This window comes from Podarcis raffonei, chromosome 17 (genome assembly GCF_027172205.1).
Source record: "Podarcis raffonei isolate rPodRaf1 chromosome 17, rPodRaf1.pri, whole genome shotgun sequence".
Lineage (NCBI taxonomy): Eukaryota > Metazoa > Chordata > Lepidosauria > Squamata > Lacertidae > Podarcis > Podarcis raffonei.
In genome coordinates this window covers 27,950,546-27,974,939 of record NC_070618.1, presented here as the reverse complement: position 1 = coordinate 27,974,939, position 24,394 = coordinate 27,950,546, and the positions used below count along the sequence as shown (strand labels likewise).

The following is a 24,394-nucleotide window of genomic DNA, read 5'->3' as shown; positions in this document are numbered from 1 at the left end:
ATTTTTAATCTTTTGTTGTAAGCCGCCCAGAGTGGCTGGGAAACCCAGCCAGATGGGTGGGGTATAAATTATTTGTTTGTTTGCTTGCTTGCTTAAGGCAGGTTTGCTCTACCCTTGGCCAGAACATTGTCTTTTTGCTGTAAGGAAACTGTACAGTGGTACCTCTGGATATGAACGGGATCCATTCTGGAGCCCTGTTCGCATCCTGAAGCGAACGCAACCCGTGTCTGTGCGTGCGCGGGTCGTGATTCACCGCTTCCGCACATGCTCATGCTCGAGCGGCGAAACCCAGAAGTAACACGTTCCATTACTTCCGAGTCACCACGGAGCACAACCCGAATGCGCTCAACCTAAAGCAACTTCAACCCAAGGTATGACTGTATCTACAACTCTATGTAACTGAAACTGCGTTCTGCTCCCTTGGGAGGTTTTTTTTTTCTTCCTTGGAGGTTTTTAAGCAGAGCTTGGATGGCTGTCTCTCATGGATGCTTTATTTGAGATTCCTGCCTTGCAGCAGATTGGGCAAGATGATCTTCAGAGTCCCTTTCTACTCTACAGTTCTATGATTCTAAGTCTAGCCCTCTGCCCACTGCATGGAGCAGACTCATGGGGATATTTATAGGAAGCATTTGTCTGCTATTTATACAATAGATAGATAAGGTACATTTACTAAATCTGTTTCTACCTTTTTGCTTTGGCCTCACTCAGAGGTTACCTGTGATGATTTTCAGGGTCGTTGGACTGAAAGGCTTTCCCCACCCTTGTGGCTTGGGTTTGAGTCACCCTGACGGATCGCAGTGGCGCTGTGAAAGCACTTTATTCCAGCAGAACAATGACTGCTTAACAGGGCTTGCTGTAACGATAAAATAAAGCTCACCTAGGCTTAGAACCCAGCCTGCTTTGAGTGACAGGTCTTAATTGTTCAACATGTTAGGACCAATTTTAACATTTGGCATCATGACCAGGGAAAGGGTTATTGTGCCCTGTACTTTTTGAGTTGCACCTGGGAAAGCAGCATGCAGGAATGCTGCCAGAAAGAAGAGGAGCCCTCTGCATATTCAAAACCAGTGTCTTAGGGAGAAGGGTAAGACCTAGCCATTGTGTCCTTGCCATTGTGTTTTTCTGTGTGCAAGGCAGTTGTCAGGGACAAAACGCACCTGCATATAGGAACCTGAACCTGAGGGCATATAGGGCCCTCTGCCTGGATCCCTGTAACCTCACATCTCGCAATGAGGGAACCGCCAGAAGACCATCGGATCTGGACCTCAGGGTCCGGGATGGACAATGGGGGTGGAGACTCTCCTTCAGGTACCCGGCAGGCTGTGCCTAGTGGTATGGAAATCTGTGCATCAAACTCATCCCTTAAAAAGCCAGCCTGCCTCCAAAGTGTGCAGTGCAGATATAGGGGATGAGGCTTTGCCTATAACTCCTTTGGGAGCAAATGCACCAGGGCCTGTTTGCAAGGGCTCCTCTTTGCCGGCAGGCATCATACCAGAGATGGCCTTTGCCAGCTCAGTCAAGGAGGCCTCTGGCAACAGGGTGGTCCATAGCTGTCAACTTTTTCCTTTTTCTTGCAAGGAATCCTATTCGGAATAAGGGAATTTCCCTTTTAAAAAGGGAAAAGTTGACAGCTGTGGGGTGGTCAGAGGACGAGCAATATCCCCAGTCTGTCTCTTTGGCCTGACGCCATTTGCAGGCTCTCAGGACCAGTCCCCAGATAGAGAGGTCTCCTGGTGAGTAAGATAGAAGTTTTATGGACCACAGCAACCCCCCCAACCCTCTGGTGTTACCCCAAGTACCCGAACAGGAAAAATGGGTAAGATAGACTCAGCTCTCTTTAAGGTCTTCATTTCATCTCCTATCCCCAACTGAGATCTCCCTACATCAGTAGAAAGCTAAAATGATGGAAGCATCAACAGCAGCACCACACCTATCCTGCTGGCTATGTCCGTTACAATGGCCAAATCCAGAACAGCTTTGTGTATACCCATAAATGGATCAAGAATGATGTGGTGCTTCTCCTCTTTGAAATGAGGAACAACAACAGACTAAATAATATATAGCCTTGGTTCACAATGTAATAGTCTGATAAGGCATGCAAGTGTTGAGGAAATGATACATTCCATTCCAAAGGAATAAAGCTATCTTTAAAAAATCTGCAAACAGGGTTGCTCTATCGGGCTGCATTCCTGACAGTATTTCGCTTTGACAATAGCCATTCCATTGCAATTGATGCTTCATACCCCAAACGCATTTCAAAAGCAATTTTACTTCTTCACATTTTTGATGAGAAAGTCAAAATCCCAGCCTTAGTTCTATAACATGTCTTACAGTTCTAACACAAATGTAAGAAAACTATTCAAAAATATGACAGAAGACCTTAAGAGATATCAGACCAAACACAGGACAGAGAGAGGTCACTAACCTAAAATGTATGTTTAGGTCAGGCTTCCTCAAACTTGGCCCTCCAGATGTTTTTGGCCCACAACTCCCATGATCCCTAGCTAGCAGGACCGGTTGTCAGGGATGATGGGAATTGTAGTCTCAAAACATCTGGAGGGCTAAGGTTGAGGAAGCCTGGTATAGGTGAATTCCTGCATTTACTTAAGCATGTCCCAAGATGGACATGCCCTCCAGCTTTTTCTCTCTCGGTTTTGAAAACTGAGAATGGTTCCCGAGTTCATTTTGAACTCTTTGGTGAAGAAGCAGTTGTTTCTCAGAGAACATAATTGAGAAATTCAGGGTTTTAGTGTGACTGGGCAGTAACATGTCAACCCAAAAGCCAGTACAGTGGTACCTCGGGTTAAGTACTTAATTCGTTCCGGAGGTCCGTTCTTAACCTGAAACTGTTCTTAACCTGAAGCACCACTTTAGCTAATGGGGGCCTCCTGCTGCTGCTGCTGCGCTGCTGCTGCATGATTTCTGTTCTTATCCTGAAGCAAAGTTCTTAACCTGAAGCACTATTTCTGGGTTAGCGGAGTCTGTAACCTGAAGCGTATGTAACCCGAGGTACCACTGTATAGAAAACAGTACTGAACTGTAATTTAACTGTGGATTTTGGAAATTCTTTTCATTTCAACACATGCTACAGATTTCCTTTAAAAATTAAAATAAATCATGCTTAGATGTCATATACTGGGAATAACCAAACAGCTGCAGGAGAAAAGGAAGCATAATAGACAGTGGCAATGAGACCAGCAGGCCAGCTGGCCAGCGCTCTTTCCCTCCATGCCTATGTGGGTGTGGTGGAATGTCCAGGATGCAAAGTGCATTACGTTCTAGCCCATTTGTTTGCTAGAGATTAAAGAGGAAATAATTTGGCCTTCCAGATAGCATCTAACACCAATTAGGCTTAAAATTGAACATCTGTGTCAGATGCACCGGCTATATTTTTTACCATAAAAGGGACTTTCATCGGTGGATGATATCTTTGTATTTTAGAACAGGGAGGAGGGAAGAAGACACTATGCAAAGCCAAGGACAATTACTGTTTTGAATGAAGTGGGTTGGGGTTTTTGGGTTTTTTTTGCATCCTGGTAATTATGTAAAGGTAAAGGGACCCCTGACCATTAGGTCCAGTCGTGACCGACACTGGGGTTGCGGCACTCATCTCGCTTTATTGGCCGAGGGAGCCGGCGTACAGCTTCCAGGTCATGTGGCCAGCATGACTAAGCCGCTTCTGGCGAACCAGAGCAGTGCATGGAAACGCCATTTACCTTCCCACCAGAGCGGTACCGATTTATCTACTTGCACTTTGACGTCCTTTCGAACTGCTAGGTTGGCAGGAGCAGGGACCGAGCAATGGGAGCTCACCCCGTTGCGGGGATTCGAACCGCCGACCTTCTGATTGGCAAGTCCTAGGCTCTGTGGCTTAACCCACAGCACCACCTACGTCCCTCGGCCAGACAGTAGCTGTTTCCAAATTACCTCCACCTATAGAAATCCGACAAGTCCTGGAGATGTTCAAATAATATACAGCAGGTGTGAAGAACCTTTGGCCCTCCAGATGTTTGCTAAACTACAAATCCCATCTGACCTCTCAAATATGACCAGTGGCCAGGGTTGGCTGAAGCTGTAGCAACACACAGAGGGCTAAAGGATCCCCACACCTGATACATAATGAAATACTCTTCACATTGTTGTCATTCCACTGACCTCCAGCCTTAGGTGATACACATTGTGAGTTTGAAAAACTCCAGCGACTGGGTTTTGTAGTGGTGACACCCAGCAGAGCAAACATGTTTATCGAGGTCGCCTTAATTCAATATGTCACACAAAAAAGTCCCTTCGTAACGGCACTGCCTTTTGTCTCCATGTGAAAACCCTGTGCACTTGCCACCTAAACAGGACAGAAGAACAGCTTAATCAGGAAATAGGAACTCATGGCAAATATTTGCCTCTACATAAGGAAACAGGTTCATGATATGTTCTCTGTCTGGAAAGGCTGTGCAAGGTAACTAGGAGCTAAATGAGTCCATAAGTCGTATGTTTGCAGGAAGACACACCTTCTTTTTATTTTTCAGCTTTTGTTTCATTCAAACTGGCTTTTTTATTCTTTTTATTTTTAATACTGTTTTTATTTATTTTCATGGCACAGAAGATAACTTTTTTGTTTAGTTTTTATAAAAAAAATTACTTTGCACATTTAAACATTATCATCGCATAAACCATAACAAACAAATACAGTTAAAATAAAAATAGAAAATAGAAAATCAAACATTTTCACACCTTATTAAATCCATATTTTGGGATTACTCAGATCTCTTGACTTCCCTCCATTCCCTCCCATGGCTCTTTTGTATTTTCTTATATGGTACATATCTATAATTTCCTTATCCTTAATTGTTTCCAATGTTAAACATAGTCCTTAATATTACAAGTGGGTGTTCTTTTTTTTTAAAAAAAAAACCCTGCTATTGTATTGGAAATGAAGCATTCTGACCAGCCCCAAACTTTTCCAGGTGTTTATAGTACTGAAAACGGGACTGCATATGAATTCCCTGCAATAGTATCATGAGCACAAAAGGACAACTGCAGAGGCTCTGAGACCATTTTATGTACCCAGGCTTTTGAATCTTTGAGATCATACCTGTGTGTGATTTCAGCCTCTACTGTAGAGCTCATCTTTTAGTGGGATGGGGTAGATTCTGGTCCTTTTCATTGTGTTGTTGGATGAGCACTTTAGGAAATGTTTCGTACATTGTTTTCTTCCTTTTCTTTTACCTGGTTTTTAACTGATTTTGTATTTTGTTTAGTTGTTAAGTAGCTTAATTGTGTGTGTGTGTGTGTGTGTGTGTGTGTGTGTGTGTGTGTAGATAGATGATAGATGATAGATGATAGATAGATAGATAGATAGATAGATAGATAGATAGATGATGTTGTTTAGTCGTTTAGTCATGTCCGACTCTTCGTGACCCCATGTACCAGAGCATGCCAGGCACTCCTGTCTTCCACTGCCTCCCTCAGTTTGGTCAAACTCATGCTGGTAGCTTTGAGAACACTGTCTAACCATCTCGTCCTCTGTTGTCCCCTTCTCCTTGTGCCCTCCATCTTTCCCAACATCAGGGTCTTTTCCAGAGAGTGTTCTCTTCTCATGAGGTGGCCAAAGTATTGGAGCCTCAGCTTCAGGATCTGTCCTTCCAGTGAGCACTCCGGGCTGATTTCCTTCAGAATGGATAGGTTTGATCTTCTTGCGGTCCATGGGACTCTCAAGAGTCTCCTCCAGCACCATAATTCAAAAGCATCAATTCTTTGGTGATCAGCCTTCTTTATGGTCCAGCTCTCACTTCCATACATCACATATAACAAGCAAGTGCAATTTGAAAAAAAGAATAAATAATAATTCTGCAGGTTCCTCATACCGTAAATGTCATGGGGCCAAGTGGTAGCCTCCCAGCACAACTTACAGAAATTCCCTTATAATGTGGTCTCCACCTCACAGAGCCTATCCAGAAGGATACCAGGTAGTAGTAAAAATCAATCAATCAATCAATCAATCAATCAATCACCTTCCACACACGCATTTCAAGGTGATCTCCAAGATACAATAAAAACAGGTGAAAAGCAGTTAAAAACGACACAGAAGATAACAGCAGATAAATTTCAAAACAATGTAAAGTTGACACACACGGCAGTGGTTTCCTGAAAGTGCAGACAATGGGTGACTCTTTTATCTTGATAGGAATGCTATTCCACAGAACAGGAGCAGTCACACCCAAAGCCCTGGTGCAGGTGCTGCAGAGCATGCTTCTGAGATCTCCGCAACTTGCAAATGAGCTCTTCACAGACTGCAGTGTCCTAGTGGGTATCAAGAGAATGTAAAATGCAGGTGGCACTGTGGTCTAAACCACAGAGCCTAGGGCTTGCTGATCAGAAGGTCGGTGGTTCAAATCCCTACGATCGGGTGAGCTCCTATTGTTCTGTCCCAGCTTCTGCCAACCTAGCAGATCGAAAGCACACCAGTACAAGTAGATAAATAGGTACCGCTCCAGCGGGAAGGTAAATGACATTTCTGTGCGCTCTGGTTTCCGTCACGGTGTTCCGTTGCCCCAGAAGCGGTTTAGTCCTGCTGGCCACATGACCTGGAAAGCTGTCTGTGGACAAACACCGGCTCCTTCGGCCTGAAAGCGAGATGAGCGCTACAACCCCATAGTCGCCTTTGACTGGACTTCACCGTCCGGGGTCCTTTACCTTACCTTTATCAATACAAGTTGCAGGAGAATTAGCAGAACTTTCTGTGCTGGTCCCGGGGGGGTTACCATGCGGCGTGGTCTGAGTCCGGTCCTGGGTAGAGTGTCTGGAGGCTGTCCGTCAGGGGCGAAGCGGGGTCCAAGGCAAGGAGCCGGGCATGGTCAGGAACTCCGGAAGAGCAGGTCAGGGTGCTGGCAGAAACAGGTTTCCAGCGATGTTGCTCCCACAACCTGTGACTGGGCTGACTGGACTTTATCTCCTCTGAGGTCAGGGGCGGTCCCGGCCCACAGGTGACTCGCCTCTCCAGGCCTTAAGGTGAGCACTCCTCCTGAGAGAACATAGTTCCTTCCGCCTCTCTGCCCTGAGCCTCTGCAGCTCAGGAGAGGCTGGAGGGTTACTGGACCCAGAGGCAACCTCACCTTCCCCTGATGGGGCTGGGAGAGGAGCACCTGTAGGCAATGGGTGCCAGAGTGGATTCATCTGGTGTCTGCTCCTGAGGATCCGGCACAGGTGCGGGCCCTTCAGATTCAAGCCCCTGCCCCGGCTCAGCCGGCCCTGGAGGCGGGCACTCCTGTGCAGGCTGGGATTCCTCAGGTTCAGCCTCTGAATCAGATTCCCAGGCCATCACACTTTCCTTGCTCTGTTGCTGTTCATGTTACACACCTTAGGTGGAAGAGAGTAGGACCTTAAGCAGCACAGATTCAGCAGGTCAGAACAAGGAGGAAGGGCACTGACTGGTGACCCTAGTTGTAAATGACAACTCAGAATTAATCTGTTCAGGGAGGGGTGGGAAGAAGTAACCAGGGAGGTGCTTTGAGCAGCTTTCCTGTTAGGAAGAGCACATGAAAAAAGGATGCATCAAGAATGTCGGAATATGACTTCCCCACTCACACCTGAGAAATAAACAACTTTAATCTAACCAGGAAAAGCCTGGTGACATAATGCACACAAGGCATCTTAGTTTCCGTGCTTATCTTTTTTGGCAGACAACTGACTGGCCGTTATGACTTTGAATGGTTTCTGTGGGTGAGAAACTGAAATTATGATGTATTCTCTTGGCAAAGACCACAGCTCATGGCAGAACACACACTATGTGTGCCAAAGGTTCCAGGATTAGCCCCTAACATCCCCAGATTTGAGCAGGGGGACTGCCTTACACTAGGAACATAGGGTTGGTGGGCCAACTCCCATCTCTTGCAGGTTAGTGCCAGCACCTTCTGTCAAGAGCTTGGGTGTAACCTTTGATGCCTCCCTTTCCATGAAGGCGCAGGTTGCAGCCACAGCAAAGGTGGCATTTTTCCATCTCTGCCGTATTAAGCAGTTGGTCCCTTACCTTTCCCACCCTGATCTGGCCACAGTGATCCATGCGATGGGCACCTCCAGGCTTGATTATTGTAACTCGCTCTACACGGGGCTGCCCTTGAATCTGACCCAGAAACTCCAGCGGGTGCAGAATGCTGCGGCGAGGCTCCTTACGGGGTCCTTGCCATGGGATCACATTCATCCAGTGCTTTGCCAGCTGCACTGGCTCTTGGTGGAGTACAGGGTCAGGTTCAAGGTGTGGCCTAGGACCCACACACCTACGGGACCGCCTCCCCTGGTATGCCCCGCGGAGGACCTTAAGGTCCTCAAATGACAACATTTTGGAGGTCCCAGGTCGCAAGGTGGTTAGATTGGTCTCAACTAGGGCCAGGGCCTTTTCAGTACCGGCCCCGACTTGGCGGAACGCTCTGTCACAAGAGACTAGGGCCCTGCAGAATTTGACATCTTTCCACAGGGCCTGCAAGACAGAGCTGTTCTGCCTGGCCTTTGGTTTGGACTCAGTCTGACCGTTATGTTTCCCTCCCCTTATGGTTTTGATCTACGTTTAAAATGAGGCTGCATTTAAATTGCATTTTAACCTGTATTTTAAATTGGTTTTTTCCCCTATTATGATTTTACTGTAATTTTACTGGCATTAGCCGCCCTGAGCCCGGCTCTGGCCGGGGAGGGCAGGGTATAAATAAAAATTATTATTATTATTATTACTATTATTATTATTATTATTATTATTATTATTATTATTAAAATACTGGGGACTGTAGTTTTTTCAGGGTGATGAAAAGTGAAGCAGAGCAGTCTTTATACTGCATTAGTTAATGCAGGACACTTTTGTCTCAAGCTCTGCCTTTCATTGGCTCTGTTTCATAAAATTACACACCTCATTTTTATTTTTATTTTTAAAGCCCTCAAAGTGGTTTACATAAAAAGCTACAACAATAAAATCATCAGTATGAGAAACTAACAACCTTAATGTAAGACTTCTGGAGAGTTCAAAGAACAATAGGCTAAAATTAAAAGATGTGTCAGTTTTCCAAACACCTGGGTAGGCTTGTCTTAACAAAAATGCTTTTGCAGCCACCAGAAAGTATACAGTGAAGTTGCCTGCCTTGAAACCAGTGGAACCTGCACTTATGATAAAATGTGGGCTAGCTGGCAGACATTGGGTTTTGACAAAAAATCCTTCCTGGAGAGTAGAAATGGCTAGGTGAGAATTGACTCAGACCTTTTCTGCTCTCTTAACCCACCCAACCACCCAGGGTCCCAGTTTAACAAGCAAATGGTTGCAGCGTTCTTGAGGAATAATGATATATGAATTAGCATGGCTCGGATGATGCTGAAGTCCCATGTGACTGGGCAAGAGGGATCTTACGATTGGGTCTCAGGGCTCGTACGATTGTTCTGTGACCACTGACTCACCAGAGAGCAGCGGCTTCCCAGAGTTTATGTCAGCCTCCAAGAATGTAAAGCACTGTTTTTTGTTTTTCTGACTACGTCGTTTCCTTAACATACAACCCACAGAAGGCTCAGCCACACATAGATGTGCCAATAACCTTTTCCCCGAGCTTACTAAAATTAAAGTGCTGTGAAGTAATAGTCCACAAAAACTCTCTCATAGCATGGTCAAGAAAGAAGGGCTGGTGATTAAAAGACGACAAGCACATGGGGCTTTCTGCAAAGTGAAGATGCACAGGAGTGGGCTGGAAGATGGCAATCTGTGGTAATCTGATTCAGAATCTGAACCTGAGGAGTCCCAGCCTGCACAGGAGTGCCCGCCTCCAGGGCCGGCTGAGCCGGGGCAGGGGCTTGAATCTGAAGGGCCTGCACCTGTGCCGGATCCTCAGGAGCAGACACCAGATGTATCCACTCTGGCTCCGGAGGTGATTGAGGACCCATTGCCTGCAGGTGCTCCTCTCCCAGCTCTGTCAGGAGAAGGTGAGGCTGCCCCTGGGTCCAGTAACCCTCCAGCCTCTCCTGAGCTGCAGAGGCTCAGGGCAGAGAGGCGGAGGGAACTAAGTTCTCTCAGGAGGAGTGCTCACCTTAAGGCCAGGAGAGGCGGGTCACCTGTGGGCCGGTACCACCCCTGGCCTCAGAGGAAATAAAGGCCAGTCAGCCCAGTCCCAGGTTGCGGGAGCAACGTCATTGGAAACTTGTTTCTGCCAGCACCCAGACCTGTTCTTCCAGAGTTCCAGACCATGCCCGGCTTCTTGCTTTGGACCCCGCTTTGCCCTTGGTGGTCTCGACCCAGGACCGGACTCTGACCACGCCTCTCGGTAACCCCCCCCCCGGGTCCACCACACAATCGCATTGAAATCAGGATCTTATTTCCCAATGTGCTTGACTAGTGGGAGAAGGAACATTGGTGAGACTGTCTACTGGATAGAAAGCACCCTCTTCTGCTTCATGGAGGCTGTTAGGCTTAAGAACTTTGCTTCAGGATGAGAACAGAAATCGCGTGGCTGTGGCAGCGGGAGGCCCTGTTATGTACTGAGTGGAATAGGATCCAAAATGCAGCAGTCTGATTGGTCCACAGGAGCTGCCCAATCCAGCTCCAGGTGGAAGTGAATCCGCAACCTGATTGGCCTACAGGTGAATCCCAGAATTAGCCAATCACGCGGGGCCCATTGTGTAAATAAAGGACAGATCCTGAAGCTGAGACTCCAATACTCTGGCCACCTCATGAGAAGAGAAGACTCCCTGGAAAAGACCCTGATGTTGGGAAAGATGGAGGGCACAAGGAGAAGGGGACGACAGAGGATGAGATGGTTGGATAGTGTTCTTGAAGCTACCAGCATGAGTTTGACCAAACTGCGGGAGGTAGTGGAAGACAGGAGTGCCTGGCGTGCTCTGGTCCATGGGGTCATGAAGAGTCGGACACGACTAAATGACTAAACAACAACAACATAGTCATTTGGCCATAAATACCTTGTTAGGAAGGTTGACAGGAGCTGGGACCGTTGCAGGGATTCAAACCACTGACCTTCTGATCGGCAAGCCCTAGGCTCTGTGGTTTAATCCACAGTGCCACCCGCGTCCCTGTAGGATACCAGCTAACCTGAATCTTGCTCTCTTCCTCCCTGACACACTCCCTATATGCAATTTTTCATTTGTATTTTTCATTTGTTTTTGTTTAATATGCAGGAAAGTGGATGAAACAGACTTCTGACTGAACACATGTGAAACTGGCATGCACCAGGAAAAAAACACTGATTCATCCTTCCCTATCTTACATGAGCTTGTCCTGACATGTTTCAATTCAATTATAATGTGAAAACACAGTACAATTACAATGCAAAGAGAAGACCCAATGATTCAAAAGGTTTATTTTAATGGAAGCTTCTGGGATCTGTGCCAGTTTGTAAAGATCTTAGAGGACATGTATCCGAGACTTTGCTCACATGGAATGTGAGGAATCTGTATGATGCAAATGCAGCCTCCTTCTCTCAAGCCAACCTCAAGAGACCTGAGGAATGTGCCAAGGCCTGGAGAAGTGTGGCGCCCATGCGAGAGGCTGCATGCTCGAAAGTCTTCTGCTTTGTGGTCACTTTGCCAAAGTGATAGAAGCATCTCCTCATGCTCAGCTCTTAAGAAAAAAAGCCACATTCCACTCTGGTCCTGTGACCAGCTGGTTTCCACTGCCAGTCATAGCGGGAGAATATATTGTTCATATTTAGCGATAGCTGTGAAAAGGGAACTTTGAGAAGCTCCTGTTTTCGAGATCTGCTCTGGTAAACAGCTAGTTTTCTCCGTTGCCAGTCATAGAGAATATATTGTTCCTATTTAGACTTAGCTATGAACAGGAGAAAGGTTTTAATCTCCTGTTTTCAAGACTTTTTTAACCACAGTTATGACTATTGGAGGCCTATCGATATTGCTGCTTATTTTACTGAGGATTCGCCTGTCATTTTAACTCCTGCTCAAAGTCCTCCCTATGGAAAGATATAGCTGGTATGAGCTTCCCTGGACATGTTGGGGCCTGTCCCTTATATATCATTGCACAGGGCTTTTTTTAAAACTATATTTCCAACCAAACCTCACTCTTTAAAAAAAAGTGGGGTGTGTGGCAGGGAAATAAAACTACTGAAAATAAGGAGATAATCTGCCAGCCGGCCAGGAGCTGCGCCCTTGGGCAGTCTGCAGTTCTTATTTGAAAGCACTGAGACCTCTTTCTACAACAAGGCAAGCAAGACACCTGGCTTTTTCCATTGCATGCTTTTTCTTCCATCTTTGGATTAAAGTGAAAACAAATCCTTAAATTGTGTCTTGTCTTTAGCAATTGCTAGTCTTGGGAATTAAAACTTCTGCCAGATCATTCTGCTGCCATGCCCTCTGCCTCTCCTTCCCTTAAAAAAAAAACCACCTGTCACTTTATGTTGCTTTCTATGTAGTTCAAACACTTGGCTTTTCTTTCCTTTAGATCACAGCATGGGGAATTTAACACCATGCATTTCTCTCTTACAGAGAACATGTTGTTAGAATGCAGCTGCTGCTACCCAGGGCCATTTGCAATGCCCTGTCCAAGGCTGGTGCGAGAGAGGAAAGAGGGTGTCAGAAGTGGAAAGAGAGAAAACAGGGTGTCAGAAACCTAGGAACACAAAAGAGGTGCCTCACACACCCTGTGCCCTGGACCCCACACACTGCCGTCACATGGGAGGAAGTGCTACTATAAAAATGACAATCAAGTACAGTCGTACCTTGGAAGTCGAATGGAAACCGATCCGGAAGTCCGTTCGACTTCCAAAATGTTCAGAAACCAAAGTGTGGCTTCTGATTGGCTGCAGGAAGCCCAGTCGGACATTTGGCTTCCAAATGATGTTTGCAAACCAGAACACTCACTTCCGGGTTTGCAGCGTTTGGGAGCCAAAATGTTCCGAGTACCAAGGCGTTTGGGATCCAAGGTATGTGTTAGGGCTATCGGGTGGTTGCTCGAGAGTGATCCGGCAAGATCCCTCACTAGTCTTTTCAAAAGCTTTATTATTGGTGCAAAAACCTTTACAATGCAGAACGCCTCTATTCCATGTCTTGCTCAGTCACTAGCAGAATCTGAGAGTGGGCGGTCCTTAAACTTTCCCCAGCAGAGTAGCCTCTTGACCCCCAGCCGACGCCTCCCCTCTCTGCGCGAAAGCCTACTGCGCAAGGAAGGCTTGGGTAAAGGGGGACCTCCCTCCTCCCCGCTTTGCTCAGGCAAGGTGTCCTGGCACTGCCTTGCATCCTCTGAGCTCTGCAGCTCTTCCCCACTAGAGGCGGGGCTTCCATCCTCCGCTGAGGAAGTGCTGCTTCCCACGATTTTTGCAGGCTCTCTGTACTCCATCTGCACTTCCCCCTCTTGCCTCTGAGTCAATGGCAGTTCCCTGACAGTATGACTGTACATAGAAATGATTCTTCCAGTTGGGTGAACCCCTGCAGACTCCGGTCAAGAAATAATTGGGACCAACCAGTGACTTTCCACACGGCAAAGTTGCCACAGCCCTATCGCTAGGCCCAGGTCTTGCGCGTTGACATGACAGGCTGGCCAAGTCTGGATGTTACCAATAAAAGACTGGCCAAGGACCCAGAAGAGGTTCAAATCCAGTGGGAGTCTGCTAGGGGAGGGTGTAGGGGCTCCCTTGACCTGCTCTTTCATCTCATCCGTCTCCATTGTCATGCTGCCCCTGCCCCCCCGCACCATCAGATACTGGATGGAGCTCTGCCTATCCAAAGGGAGGCTTTTCACTGGTCATGACAACCTCTCAGGAGGCAGAGACACTCCCCCTCCCCCCTCCCCTGGGTCCAGGAGGAGCCAAAAGAGAAGGGAACAGAGGTTTCCCCCTACTAGGCATAGCGAGAGATTGCAGAAACACTCAGTGCCCTAAGATGATCCCACCTGTCCTATATATTTGATAGCAAGGGTGTGTGTGTGACTGTGTAACATCTAAAGGTGTGGCAGTTGGAGTGCCTGCCTTTGTTGCAGCTGAATTTAGGATTAACTCTGCATATTGCCTTCTGCCAACAGTAGTGCAACATCAAAGCCTTTTCGCAAAGAATCTGTCTTCGAGTCTTTGTTCTTCCGTCAGGCCTGCCCCATCCAGTTATGTTGTTCCTATAGATGGGGAAGAAGAAGGGGGAACATTTCTTCACCGTATCTCCTGAGATCTGGGTGTGAGTGAGGTGACCTTGTCACTGACCTGAGCTGGAATGAGAAAGGAACCTGTTATGGGAGCTGTCTAGCGGCAGCTAGACTGGTGATTGGGAGTGGCCGCCAAGACCATATAACACTGGTCCTGAAAGACCTACACTGGCTCCCAGTACGTTTCTGGGCACAATTCAAAGTGTTGGTGCTGACCTTTAAAGCGCTAAATGGCCTCGGCCCAGTAGACCTGAAGGAGCGTCTCCACCCCCATTGTACAGCCCGGACACTGAGGTCCAGCTCCGAGGGCCCTCTGGCGGTTCCCTCACTGCAAGAAACAAAGTTACCAGGAACCAGGCAAAGGGCCTTCTCGGTGGTGGCGCCTGTCCTGTGGAACGCCCTCCCATCAGATGCCAAGGAAATAGACAACTATCTGACTTTCAGAAGACATCTGAAGGCAGCCCTGTTTAGGGAAGTTTTTAATGTTTGATGTTTTATCGTGTTTTTAATATTCTGTAGGGAGCCACCCAGAGTGGCTGGGGAAACCCATTCAGATGGGTGGGGTATTAATAATAATAATAATAATAATAATAATAATAATAATAATATCTGCAGCTGTGCACTTCTATTTCGATCGCTGCCCTTATAGAGGCAGCACAATTTCCAATATATCGTCACTGGGAAATATGTTGCAGATGGTAGCTGAATGGACTGGGCAGGCAGTAGAGATGTGCCAACTGGAATGGGAGGGTTGAGAGGCATAGCAAGAAGAAGCTAGCTGAGGGCTGATAAGAACACAGATATTTTATTTTTATGGGTTCATTTACGGCATCAATATTCCACCTTTTTCTAATCCCCACAACAGCCCTGTGGGTTTGGCTGAGAGGCAGTGTGTGTCCTCAGGGTCATTCGGTGAGCTGGGCCTGGTCTCCCAGGACTTTGTTTCCATGCTCTAACCACTGCACTACACGTTTGCCATTGGATTCAAATTATATTCTGCATCAGAGGTGAGGCATTTATGCCCTGTCCTCCTGCCCAAAAGTCTCTCAGAGTGCCTTGGAAAAACAAGTTCTAAAGTTGCCCCTGCCTTCAGGCTCACAATCCAAAAGGGAATGGCACACAAGGAAAAGGGCAAGGGGAGGGAGGAGGAGAAAACAAGCTCAAGTCCCAGTTCTTAAAGGAGCATCCGAGGACAGCGGTGGTTCCAGCTGCCTTGCCCTTGACATCGAGAGGTCCCTCTCTCAACGTGTTCTTCCCCTCAGACCAGGAACAGAGCTGGTGGCAAGGCCAGGAGGTCAAGGCAGCTCCTGCTCCACACCATTCTTCCCTCAGACTGCTGAGTCTGAATCCTCACTGAAAAGAAGGCCTGTTGGTCTTACCTTTCTCCCTTGCCAATGTCCCTGATGGTCCTGAACAGTACATAGGACTCTGTGTGCATTGAAAATCAGGAACTGTATTTTTAAAAGCTGGCTGCTGTTGTTGATGTTGTTTAGTCGTTTAGTAGTGTCCGACTCTTCATGACCCCATGGATCAGAGCACGCCAGGCACTCCTGTCTTCCACTGCCTCCTGCAGTTTGGTCAAACTCATGTTAGTAGCTTCAAGAACATTGTCCAACCATCTCATCCTCTGCCATCCCCTTCTCCTTGTGCCTTCCATCTTTCCCAACATCAGGGTCTTTTCCAGGGAGTCTTCTCTTCTCATGAGGTGGCCAAAGTCTTGGAGCCTCAGCTTCAGGATCTGTCCTTCCAATGAGCACTCAGGGCTGATTTCCTTCAGAATGGATAGGTTGGATCTTCTTGCAGTCCATGGGACTCTCAAGAGTCTCCTCCAGCAACAGAATTCAAAAGCATCTCCTTAAAGCTTGATTTCCGATTCAGATCAGCAGATCTGGAAGGAGTTGGACGTTGGGGTGCTAAGTGGGTGGTCCCTGAAATTGGCATCAGGAAATGGCCTCGCCTTTGACCCCGGCCAACCGGCACCCTTTAAGCCCTGTGTCAAATGCGCAGAACTGGAGGCACAGGGTGTGCAGCTGTGGCCTTTGTTTCCACCGGGGGTTGGCTTCCTTAACAGGAGATACTTTGAATATTTGCAAATTGATTCAGCAAAAGCCTACTTGGCAGGGAACATTTATTTTGCGTACATACAAGGAATGCACTGGCAGCCCAAACTTGTGACTTTTTTTTAAAAAAGGAGCTGGCAGTAGAGAACAGAAAGCAGCTTAGCAGAAGGACGGGGTGGAAAAAGCTGGGTCATCGCTAGGTGGCTTCTTTTAGGGAAGAAGAAGCCTGAAACCTTTACACACACACACACACACACACACACACACACACACACCCCAGGATGATGAGCCATAACCACAGTTGTTTTGAGTCTTAAATGAGCAGCACATTCTTATTTACCTTTTTTTTGGGTAAATGCATTTTTATTGGTTATTTCACAATTAATTTCCACAGTTAACTACAAAAGACAACCCCCCCCCCCATTCACAAACACATTTCAAAACCTTATCTTTGAGGTTCTTTAAACCTCCTGACTTCCCTCCATTCCCTCTTCTGGTTCCTTATATTAACAAAATTCTTCTGCATTTCCATACACATAATTCATTAATTATTATTATTCTCATTTTATCCCAGTTTTGCAGATTGCAAATGTGCAGTCAAAGCCTGCCAATGTATCAATTTAGTTACATTATTTTACACATATACCATAATTATTTCCCTTTCTTTTCCCAAACTTTGGCATATTTTAATTTCACTGGAAGGCGGCTATCTGTTAAACCAGATTTAAAATCCTGCTCACCTTCCTCACAATCTCCTCTTAGTCTCAGAGGCAGCACATTTTTATTTAAAACAGGCTCTGCATTTGGGCGATGGGATCTATTTAAAGGGGATCTATTTAATGGAATCGACAACAGGACAGGTTCCCACAGCTCTGAGGAATAGGAACCTTTTAACTACACCTCACATTGTGGGGTGACCAGGGACGCTATGGCGGGGGGGTGAGGGTCCTTGAGACCCCCAAAATTTTCAAGGAGGGGGCAGGTTCCCTCCATAATCCTGCAATGATGTGCACACACTGCAGGGGCATGTCATGCGATGCACTCACATCTCTCGGGCATGTCGCGTGACATGCTCACATCATGCATGCAAGCCACTCAGTGTGTGTGAGAGAGACACATCAGTGCATTGCACGGCATGTGAGCGTGGTGTGAGCACGTCGCTCAGTGCCAGCCCCCTCAAATGCGGGGGCATGTCGGCACACCTGGGGGTGATCTACCTTTAGCTCAGGGCCCCAGAGCAGTAAACTGAGAGAAGACTGAGCTGCTTGGAGCCTGAGGGCCCTGCCCTGTCTCAGTGCACCTGGCCTAGAAGAAGAGGAAGAAGAGGAAGAGTTTGGATTTGATATCCCACTTTATCACTACCCGAAAGAGTCTCAAAGCGGCTAACATTCTCCTTTCCCTTCCTCCCCCACAACAAACACTCTGTGAGGTGAGTGGGGCTGAGAGACTTCAGAGAAGTGTGACTAGCCCAAGATCACCCAGCAGCTGCATGTGGAGGAGCAGAGACGTGAACCCGGTTCACCAGATTACGAGTCTACCGCTCTTAACCACTACACCACACTGGCTCTCAATATTGCTCTGTTTCCCTTTGGACCACATCAGTGAGGCTGAGAGGCAGGTCTTGTTGTCTGGTCAGCCCAGGACCTCCAGACACGCTGCCCAGGCTTTCACCCCGGGGGGGTCAATTCAGTGTTGCTAATTCAGCAAAAACAACATGGGATGCAGCAGTTATGAGTTCCTCGTCTCTGCAATCACAACAGGTGCTGTGATTATCCAGTGGTTTGATTTCAGCTCCAGAGGCACTCTCTGTTATCTCTCGAGACAGATGGAGAGACATCTCAAGACATCTCACAATAGTGGGGAAGACTGCATGCTTTCTCAGACTGCTGCCCTGGTACTAACTATTGATGGACAACTTCATGGCCACTGCAGGTCTCCCTTCTTAGGGTTCGTTATCTTGAAACTGGACTCTGAAAGAGCAGCCTTTAGACACAGGGCTCTTTCTCATACACAGCCCACTGACTGCCCTCACAATCCAGGGCACCCTCTGTGCAGTGGGACGCGTAGGCATTCATTTATGAAGAGGGCGGGATATAAATATTTCCTAGAATCAAGCAGCATATAATTTTTGTTCCTTTAACAAATCTTAAGCAATAAGCAAATAGCATAATTGGTGAGCATTTTGTCTTTCATTTTCTGCAGCTAGTCCACACCCAAAGAAAAGTGGGTTTCTAAGAATACACTCAGTAGACGTGTAATTCCAGGAATGATGCTTCTTAGAATCTTATTTATTTATTGTTCCTGAAAAACAAGCAACTCTCTGTGACTTAGCACGTTTTGTTCAGTCTCATTCCTTTTAAACATTATTTGCTTTGTTTCAGAAATAACTTAGATATGTAGCTCATTTGCCGCTTTTAAATTGTAAAAATCACCTGTGGCTGTTTCAACAGAGCATCACTAGCAATACAAAAAAATCACCATTGGAGGTTTAAAGGTAAAGGTGAAGGTACCCCTAACCATTAGGTCCAGTTGCAGACAACTCTGGGGTTGCGCGCTCATCTCGTTCTATAGGCCAAGGGAGCCGGCATTTGTCTGCAGACAGCTTCCGGGTCATGTGGCCAGCATGACTAAGCCGCTTCTGGTGAACCAGAGCAGCGCACGGAAATGCTGTTTACCTTCCCGCCAGAGCGGTACCTCTTTATCTACTTGCACTTTGATGTGCTTTCAAACTGCTAGGTAGACAGGAGCTGGGACCAAAAACGGGAGCTCACCCAGTCGCGGGGATTCAAAAAGCCAACCTTCTGATCAGCAAGCCCTAGACTCTGTGGTTTAGTAATGCCTAATTGTGGCTTAAAATGTCTACATTTTCTTATGTTGAGCTCATAGAAAAAGTTGTTGCTGCTGCTGTACTCTTAAAAATTGACTCAAAGCATTATCATAAACAAATCAATAAAGACTGGCTATAATCTAAGCACCAGCTAAGCTTGGCACAAGTGAGTTGATGCTCAGTAACCAGGAAATTTGGAGAAGCCGTATATTTCAGCTTCTTAACTCTCATCCTACTCCTGAGTAGACGGTGGGCACCAGCTTATCATTTCCACTGCCTCCCTTTGTCCTGTTCTCATCCCCAAATGTGCTTGTGTAAGCCACGCCCACCCCTTCCTTGTAAGCCCTTTGCACTGCTCTTTAAAGAAAGATAAACCAAGGAGGCAGGAAACCTTCCCATCTCTCCCCATACATAGTTCTTGCGTCTGAGGCCACCCAAGAAGATGGAAAGCTACGTGTCATTTTGTGTTTCTGAAATATACTCAGAGTCAAGTGTGAATTTCATGCTCTTTATTCAGCTCACAGTAGCAATGAATGAATCTTTCCCCAAAACGTCTAGCTATATATACATTATTTACACAATGGGCCCCCGCATGATCGGCTAATTCCAGGCTTCTCCTATAGGCCAATCAGGTTGAACATTCACCACCTCCAGAAGCCTGATTGGCTGCTCCTGCAGACCAATCAGGTTGCTGATTCACTTCATCCAGAAGCCTGATTGGCTGCTTCTGCAGGCCAATCAGGTCACTGATTCTGTCCACCTGGAGCTGGATTGGGTAGCTCCTGCGGACCAGACTGCTGCATTCTGGATCTTATTGTTCTAGGATTCAGCTCAGTATATAACAGTGTCCCTGGCAAAATCCATAAGCAGTCTGTAATAGCAGTCACCATATCCCCCTCAAAAATGTACACACTTTCTTCCAGTAAGGCATACTTCCTTCCTGTTTTAGATTTCCACAAAACCATTTCAACCTTCTGCTGGTGTGAGCTTTAGCAGCAGATATGCCTTGTCTTTGGACATCTCGAAAGATCTGCAGTCGTTCCATAAGTGATGAGTAATGAGCACTGAAATAAATCTTCAGACAAAAGAACTAATTTCACGAAGCAAACACAGTGTGTGTTTTTATAGTTCAGTGAGTTGAACACCCTGACACACCCCAGACCAAAGGGCGACATGCCAATTTGCCAGCCTCCTGGAATATTTTTGACGATTGCCCTCTCTGCCTTCTTTTTCCTTCCTCTTTTGAGTTTCTTACAGTGAGTCCCTTTTGAAAAGGCAGCTGTGGTTGGTTTCCACCTCCCAGTTCCTTAATCCCATGAAAATTTCAGATGAATGAGCAGCCTTAATAAGTCACTGGATTTTCCATACCCCCATATCTCCATCCCTTCAAGATCCACAACAATTCTCTCTAACCAAAACCAAGTTTTTAATGTGTGATGACTCCAGCTGATGCAAATAAGAGGAGGAAGACAACATCCCATAATAAACTTTAGGGCACCACAAATCATACACTGCCACAAGCTAGAGAACGTCCTGCACAAAACACTATAGTTTTGTGCTATATTATGTAGCATGTAAGCCAGGGGTCAGCAAACTTTTTCAGCAGGGGGCCGGTCCACTGTCCCTCAGACCTTGTGGGGGGCCAGACTATATTTTTTGGGGGGGAAGAACAAATTCCTATGCCCCACAAATAACCCAGAGATGCATTTTAAATAAAAGCACACATTCTACTCATGGAAAAACACGCTGATTCCTGGACAGTCCGTGGGCCAGATTTAGAAGGTGATTGGGCCGGATCCGGCCCCTGGGCCTTAGTTTGCCTACCCATGATGTAAGCTGATGACATTTCATTCCTGCTGCCATGCATGAGGTTGTTTCATGTCTGAGTCATGCCAATGTATATATGCTACACTGGAAAGGCATATAACCTTTCTGATTCAACTGGAATAGAAATCAGCAGCCATCCTTTAAAATCTTGGTCCTACCTGAGCACTTGGACAGCTGGTGCTGGAAATCCAATTCAGATTAAACTAAGAAATTATGTAACTTTAAACATTTCACACTTACCTTTGTATTGTTACATATTTTTTATCCTACTCTCCCACCTACATGACTCGACTCCCCCAGCCACCCACTTTGTCCAGCACATCAACCCTGCAATGTAGGATAGGCTGAGAAATAGTGATTGGTCCAAGGTGACTCAACAAGCTTTGCGGATTTTCACCTGAACATCTCTAGCCCTGATCCAACGCCCTCACCCTCATGCTACACTGTTATTCCCTTCTGTTGATTCAGAGTGTTCACACGTTACACTCGGGAAGTGTACAACCTGTGTACACAACAGCTGAGCTGCAAAATTAAGTTTACGCTCTTCCGCACAAAAACTTGTGTCACAGACAACTTGGACTTGTGTCAGTGCAACATGCAAACAAGCCTATTGATTTGCGGTGTCCACTCTCACTATCCCTCTAGGACACCCCTCCAACTGTAAAAAGTTAGAGTAGAGGCCTGGTGTGTCAGAAAAACAAGGTGGCTTCTTTCCCCACCTCTTCCTGCCAATCAGCAATGCGCCATCTTACTTCAGGAGAAGGCCTGCAGGCAGCTCAGTGAGAGAGTCGCTGCCTTGATGTGGGTCGGGACAAGAGAGTATTCTCCTCCTTTCATTGCTCAGCTTGCAGCACATCTCTCACCATGGCAGCACCTCTTGACCAAGCTATTGGTCTGCTGGTTGTCACCTTCCACAAATACACGGGCAAGGATGGTGATAAGAGCAGCCTATGTAAGAAGGAGTTGAAGGAGCTGATCAAGAACAAGCTGGCCATTGGACTGAAACTTCAGGACAGAGAGATACAGGCACTGCTTTTCATCATATGTGGTGGGATTGTAGCAAAATTTTTAAAAATGGGAAATGATATATAAGGAATTGAAGAAAATGTTCCAACTAACATTTGTTTAAAAACCTGAAGCATTTTTGTTAGGGATTGTAGGGAAAGACCTGCAAAGGAAACTGCAAAATATCTTCATGTATGCGACAATGGCGGCAAGAGTTTTATAGCACAAGGATGGAAGAATGAAGAAATCCCGACCAAAGAACTGAGGATCTGATGGACTACGCAGAATTGGCAAAACTGACACATAAATTACATGACAAGGATAACTGTGACTTTAAAGATGAATGGGAACCCTTTACAAAGTACTTAGAGAAACAACAAAATGAACTGGACTCCTTGGCAGGTTTTGAATAAACATACACAAACTTTGTCACGGCTAAAATGGCCGCTGTTTCTTTAATGCGAATAAAGCTGGGTCAGCATGACTCAGCGGCCTGCAGCAGGTTGTATATATAAGTGAGAAATGTTAGTTTGTGCTGAGGCTGGTGTTTGGGTTGGTTGGTGCTGGTGTGTATAGTTATTCAGCCGTGTTTTGCACAAAGACTTTTAAGAATAAAACTCTGCAAGGATATTCTCGTGGACTCTTTTATGCAGACAAGGGTCCAAGGACCAGACTGAGGAGACAAAGGGAGGTCAGAACCCTTCCCTTCTTTTTTTTTTTTTTTTGCTTTTTACAAACACTGACAAACTTTTTACTGATAACATTTAGATAGATAAATTAAGGATCTGTACAATTCTGTAACATGCAGAGAATAACAAATGCTGAAAAAACAGAGAGAGGAACTGGGGGAAGTCTGTGGGGAGGGGAGGGGAGGGGAGGGAGGGTTTTCTGTTTTCCAGGGAGGGGGAGAAATGAGGATGATGTTTCTTTGAAAAACTGTTAATTTGAAATTCCTAGTAAAAACATTTTTTAAAAAAAGAGAGACAGAGAAATACAGGCACTGAATAAATATCTATCTGAGCCACAATGGGGATGAAGTGTTGAACTTCCAGGAATACGTCACTTTCCTGGGTGCCTTGGCAATGATTTACAATGAAACTTTGGCTTTGTAGGCGGTTTCACATCCAATAAAATTTAAGTTTTGTAAAGAAAAGAAAAGAAAAGCAATAAGGCAATACTTTTCCTACTGCTAACCCTGCTCAAACAACCCAGTGAATGTAGCCTAGGCCACCAATACATTGTGGTTGACACATATTTCTGGCATAGTCTTTAGGTGTTCCCGCTAAAGTGTTAGCAGGAATGGAGCTGTCCTTGGTGCTATAGGTTTGAGACAGAGGGAAGGCTGCACCCTAATTCGGTAACAGACAAGCTTGTGTGCAGCGAGAACTCAAGCAAGTCACGAGAGATCTGCTAATGTGCATTGAGACATAAACAGATCAAAGTGCCCACTGGCAAGAGGCGCTGCCCGCTGTCTCTCTGCATAATCTATTGCTTTGCCTTTTGCCTTTACACGGTGACGTTCTTCCACATCAGGTCGTGTGGCTCATTCAATCCCTCCTCTTGCAAAGATGCAATAGAACAACCTACCCTCTGAGAAGGCAGCCTAGTATTAGCAGGGGGCACTGGGATCTAAACCACTGAGCCTCTTGGGCTTGCTGATCAGAAGGTCGGCGGTTCGAATCCGTGCGACGGCGGTGAGCTCCTGCTGCTCTGCCCCAGCTCCTGCCAACCTAGCAGTTCGAAAGCATGCCAGTGCAAGTAGATAAATAGGTACCACTGTGGCAGGAAGGTAAACAGCATTTCTGTGCACTCTGGTTTCCATCACGGTGTTTCTGTTGTGCCAGAAGCAGTTTAGTCCTGCTGGCCACATGACCCGGAAAGCTGTCTGTGGACAAACGCCGGCTCCCTCGGCCTGAAAGCAGCATGAGCGCCGAACCCCATAGTCGCCTTTGACTGGACTTAACCATCCAGGGGTCCTTTACCTTTTACCTTAATGCAATTAAATTTATATCCTTGCCTACAGCTGGCTTACAGGAATAAAGAAAACAAACTGGCAACCTAGTGAAGCCACAGCTTCAGAAACAAGTCCCAGCGGCCTGTCTCAGTGAAGCATTGTCATATTCCTCCATTATATTCTGTGCCTCTTTTTACAGAAATTTCTTGCCTTACACAGAAAACAGCTTCCAAAATGGGGCTTTAAAAACTTGCTTCCTGGTCCTCACTAGCAAACTTCTCTCTCTTTTTGTGCACAGATCCACTCCCACATAAAGCATTATTCCTTCGTGTGTTATGCAAACACTGTACCACCTGAGAATATGACATTGAGATCTCAGATGGTGACTTGGCCTCTGGGCTTAATTCAGCTGTTCCCATGACAGTCCCCTCCCTTATCACATTTCTCTGCACTGACATAATTTACATTACCTTTAGCACCCTTGATCGGCCACGGGCAGTGTGCCAGGGAATTTAGACCTCATTTCTGAGAACAAGAAAAACAGGACCTCTGCGGTTCATGAAAAGCAAACTACTGCAATCTCCTAAGTCTCTTCATGCCAAAGT

The 24,394-nt window shown here is 46.4% G+C and overlaps 1 protein-coding gene across 1 annotated transcript; it reads left to right on the top strand.

The window, feature by feature from the left end:
• Positions 1-21,694: 21,694 nt before the first annotated feature.
• Positions 21,695-22,947, top strand: LOC128405346 (protein S100-A6-like). Its single transcript, XM_053371874.1, has 2 exons — positions 21,695-21,869; positions 22,850-22,947. Exons 1-2 carry the CDS (start codon positions 21,695-21,697, stop codon positions 22,945-22,947), a joined length of 273 nt encoding a protein of 90 aa, XP_053227849.1.
• Positions 22,948-24,394: the final 1,447 nt, after the last annotated feature.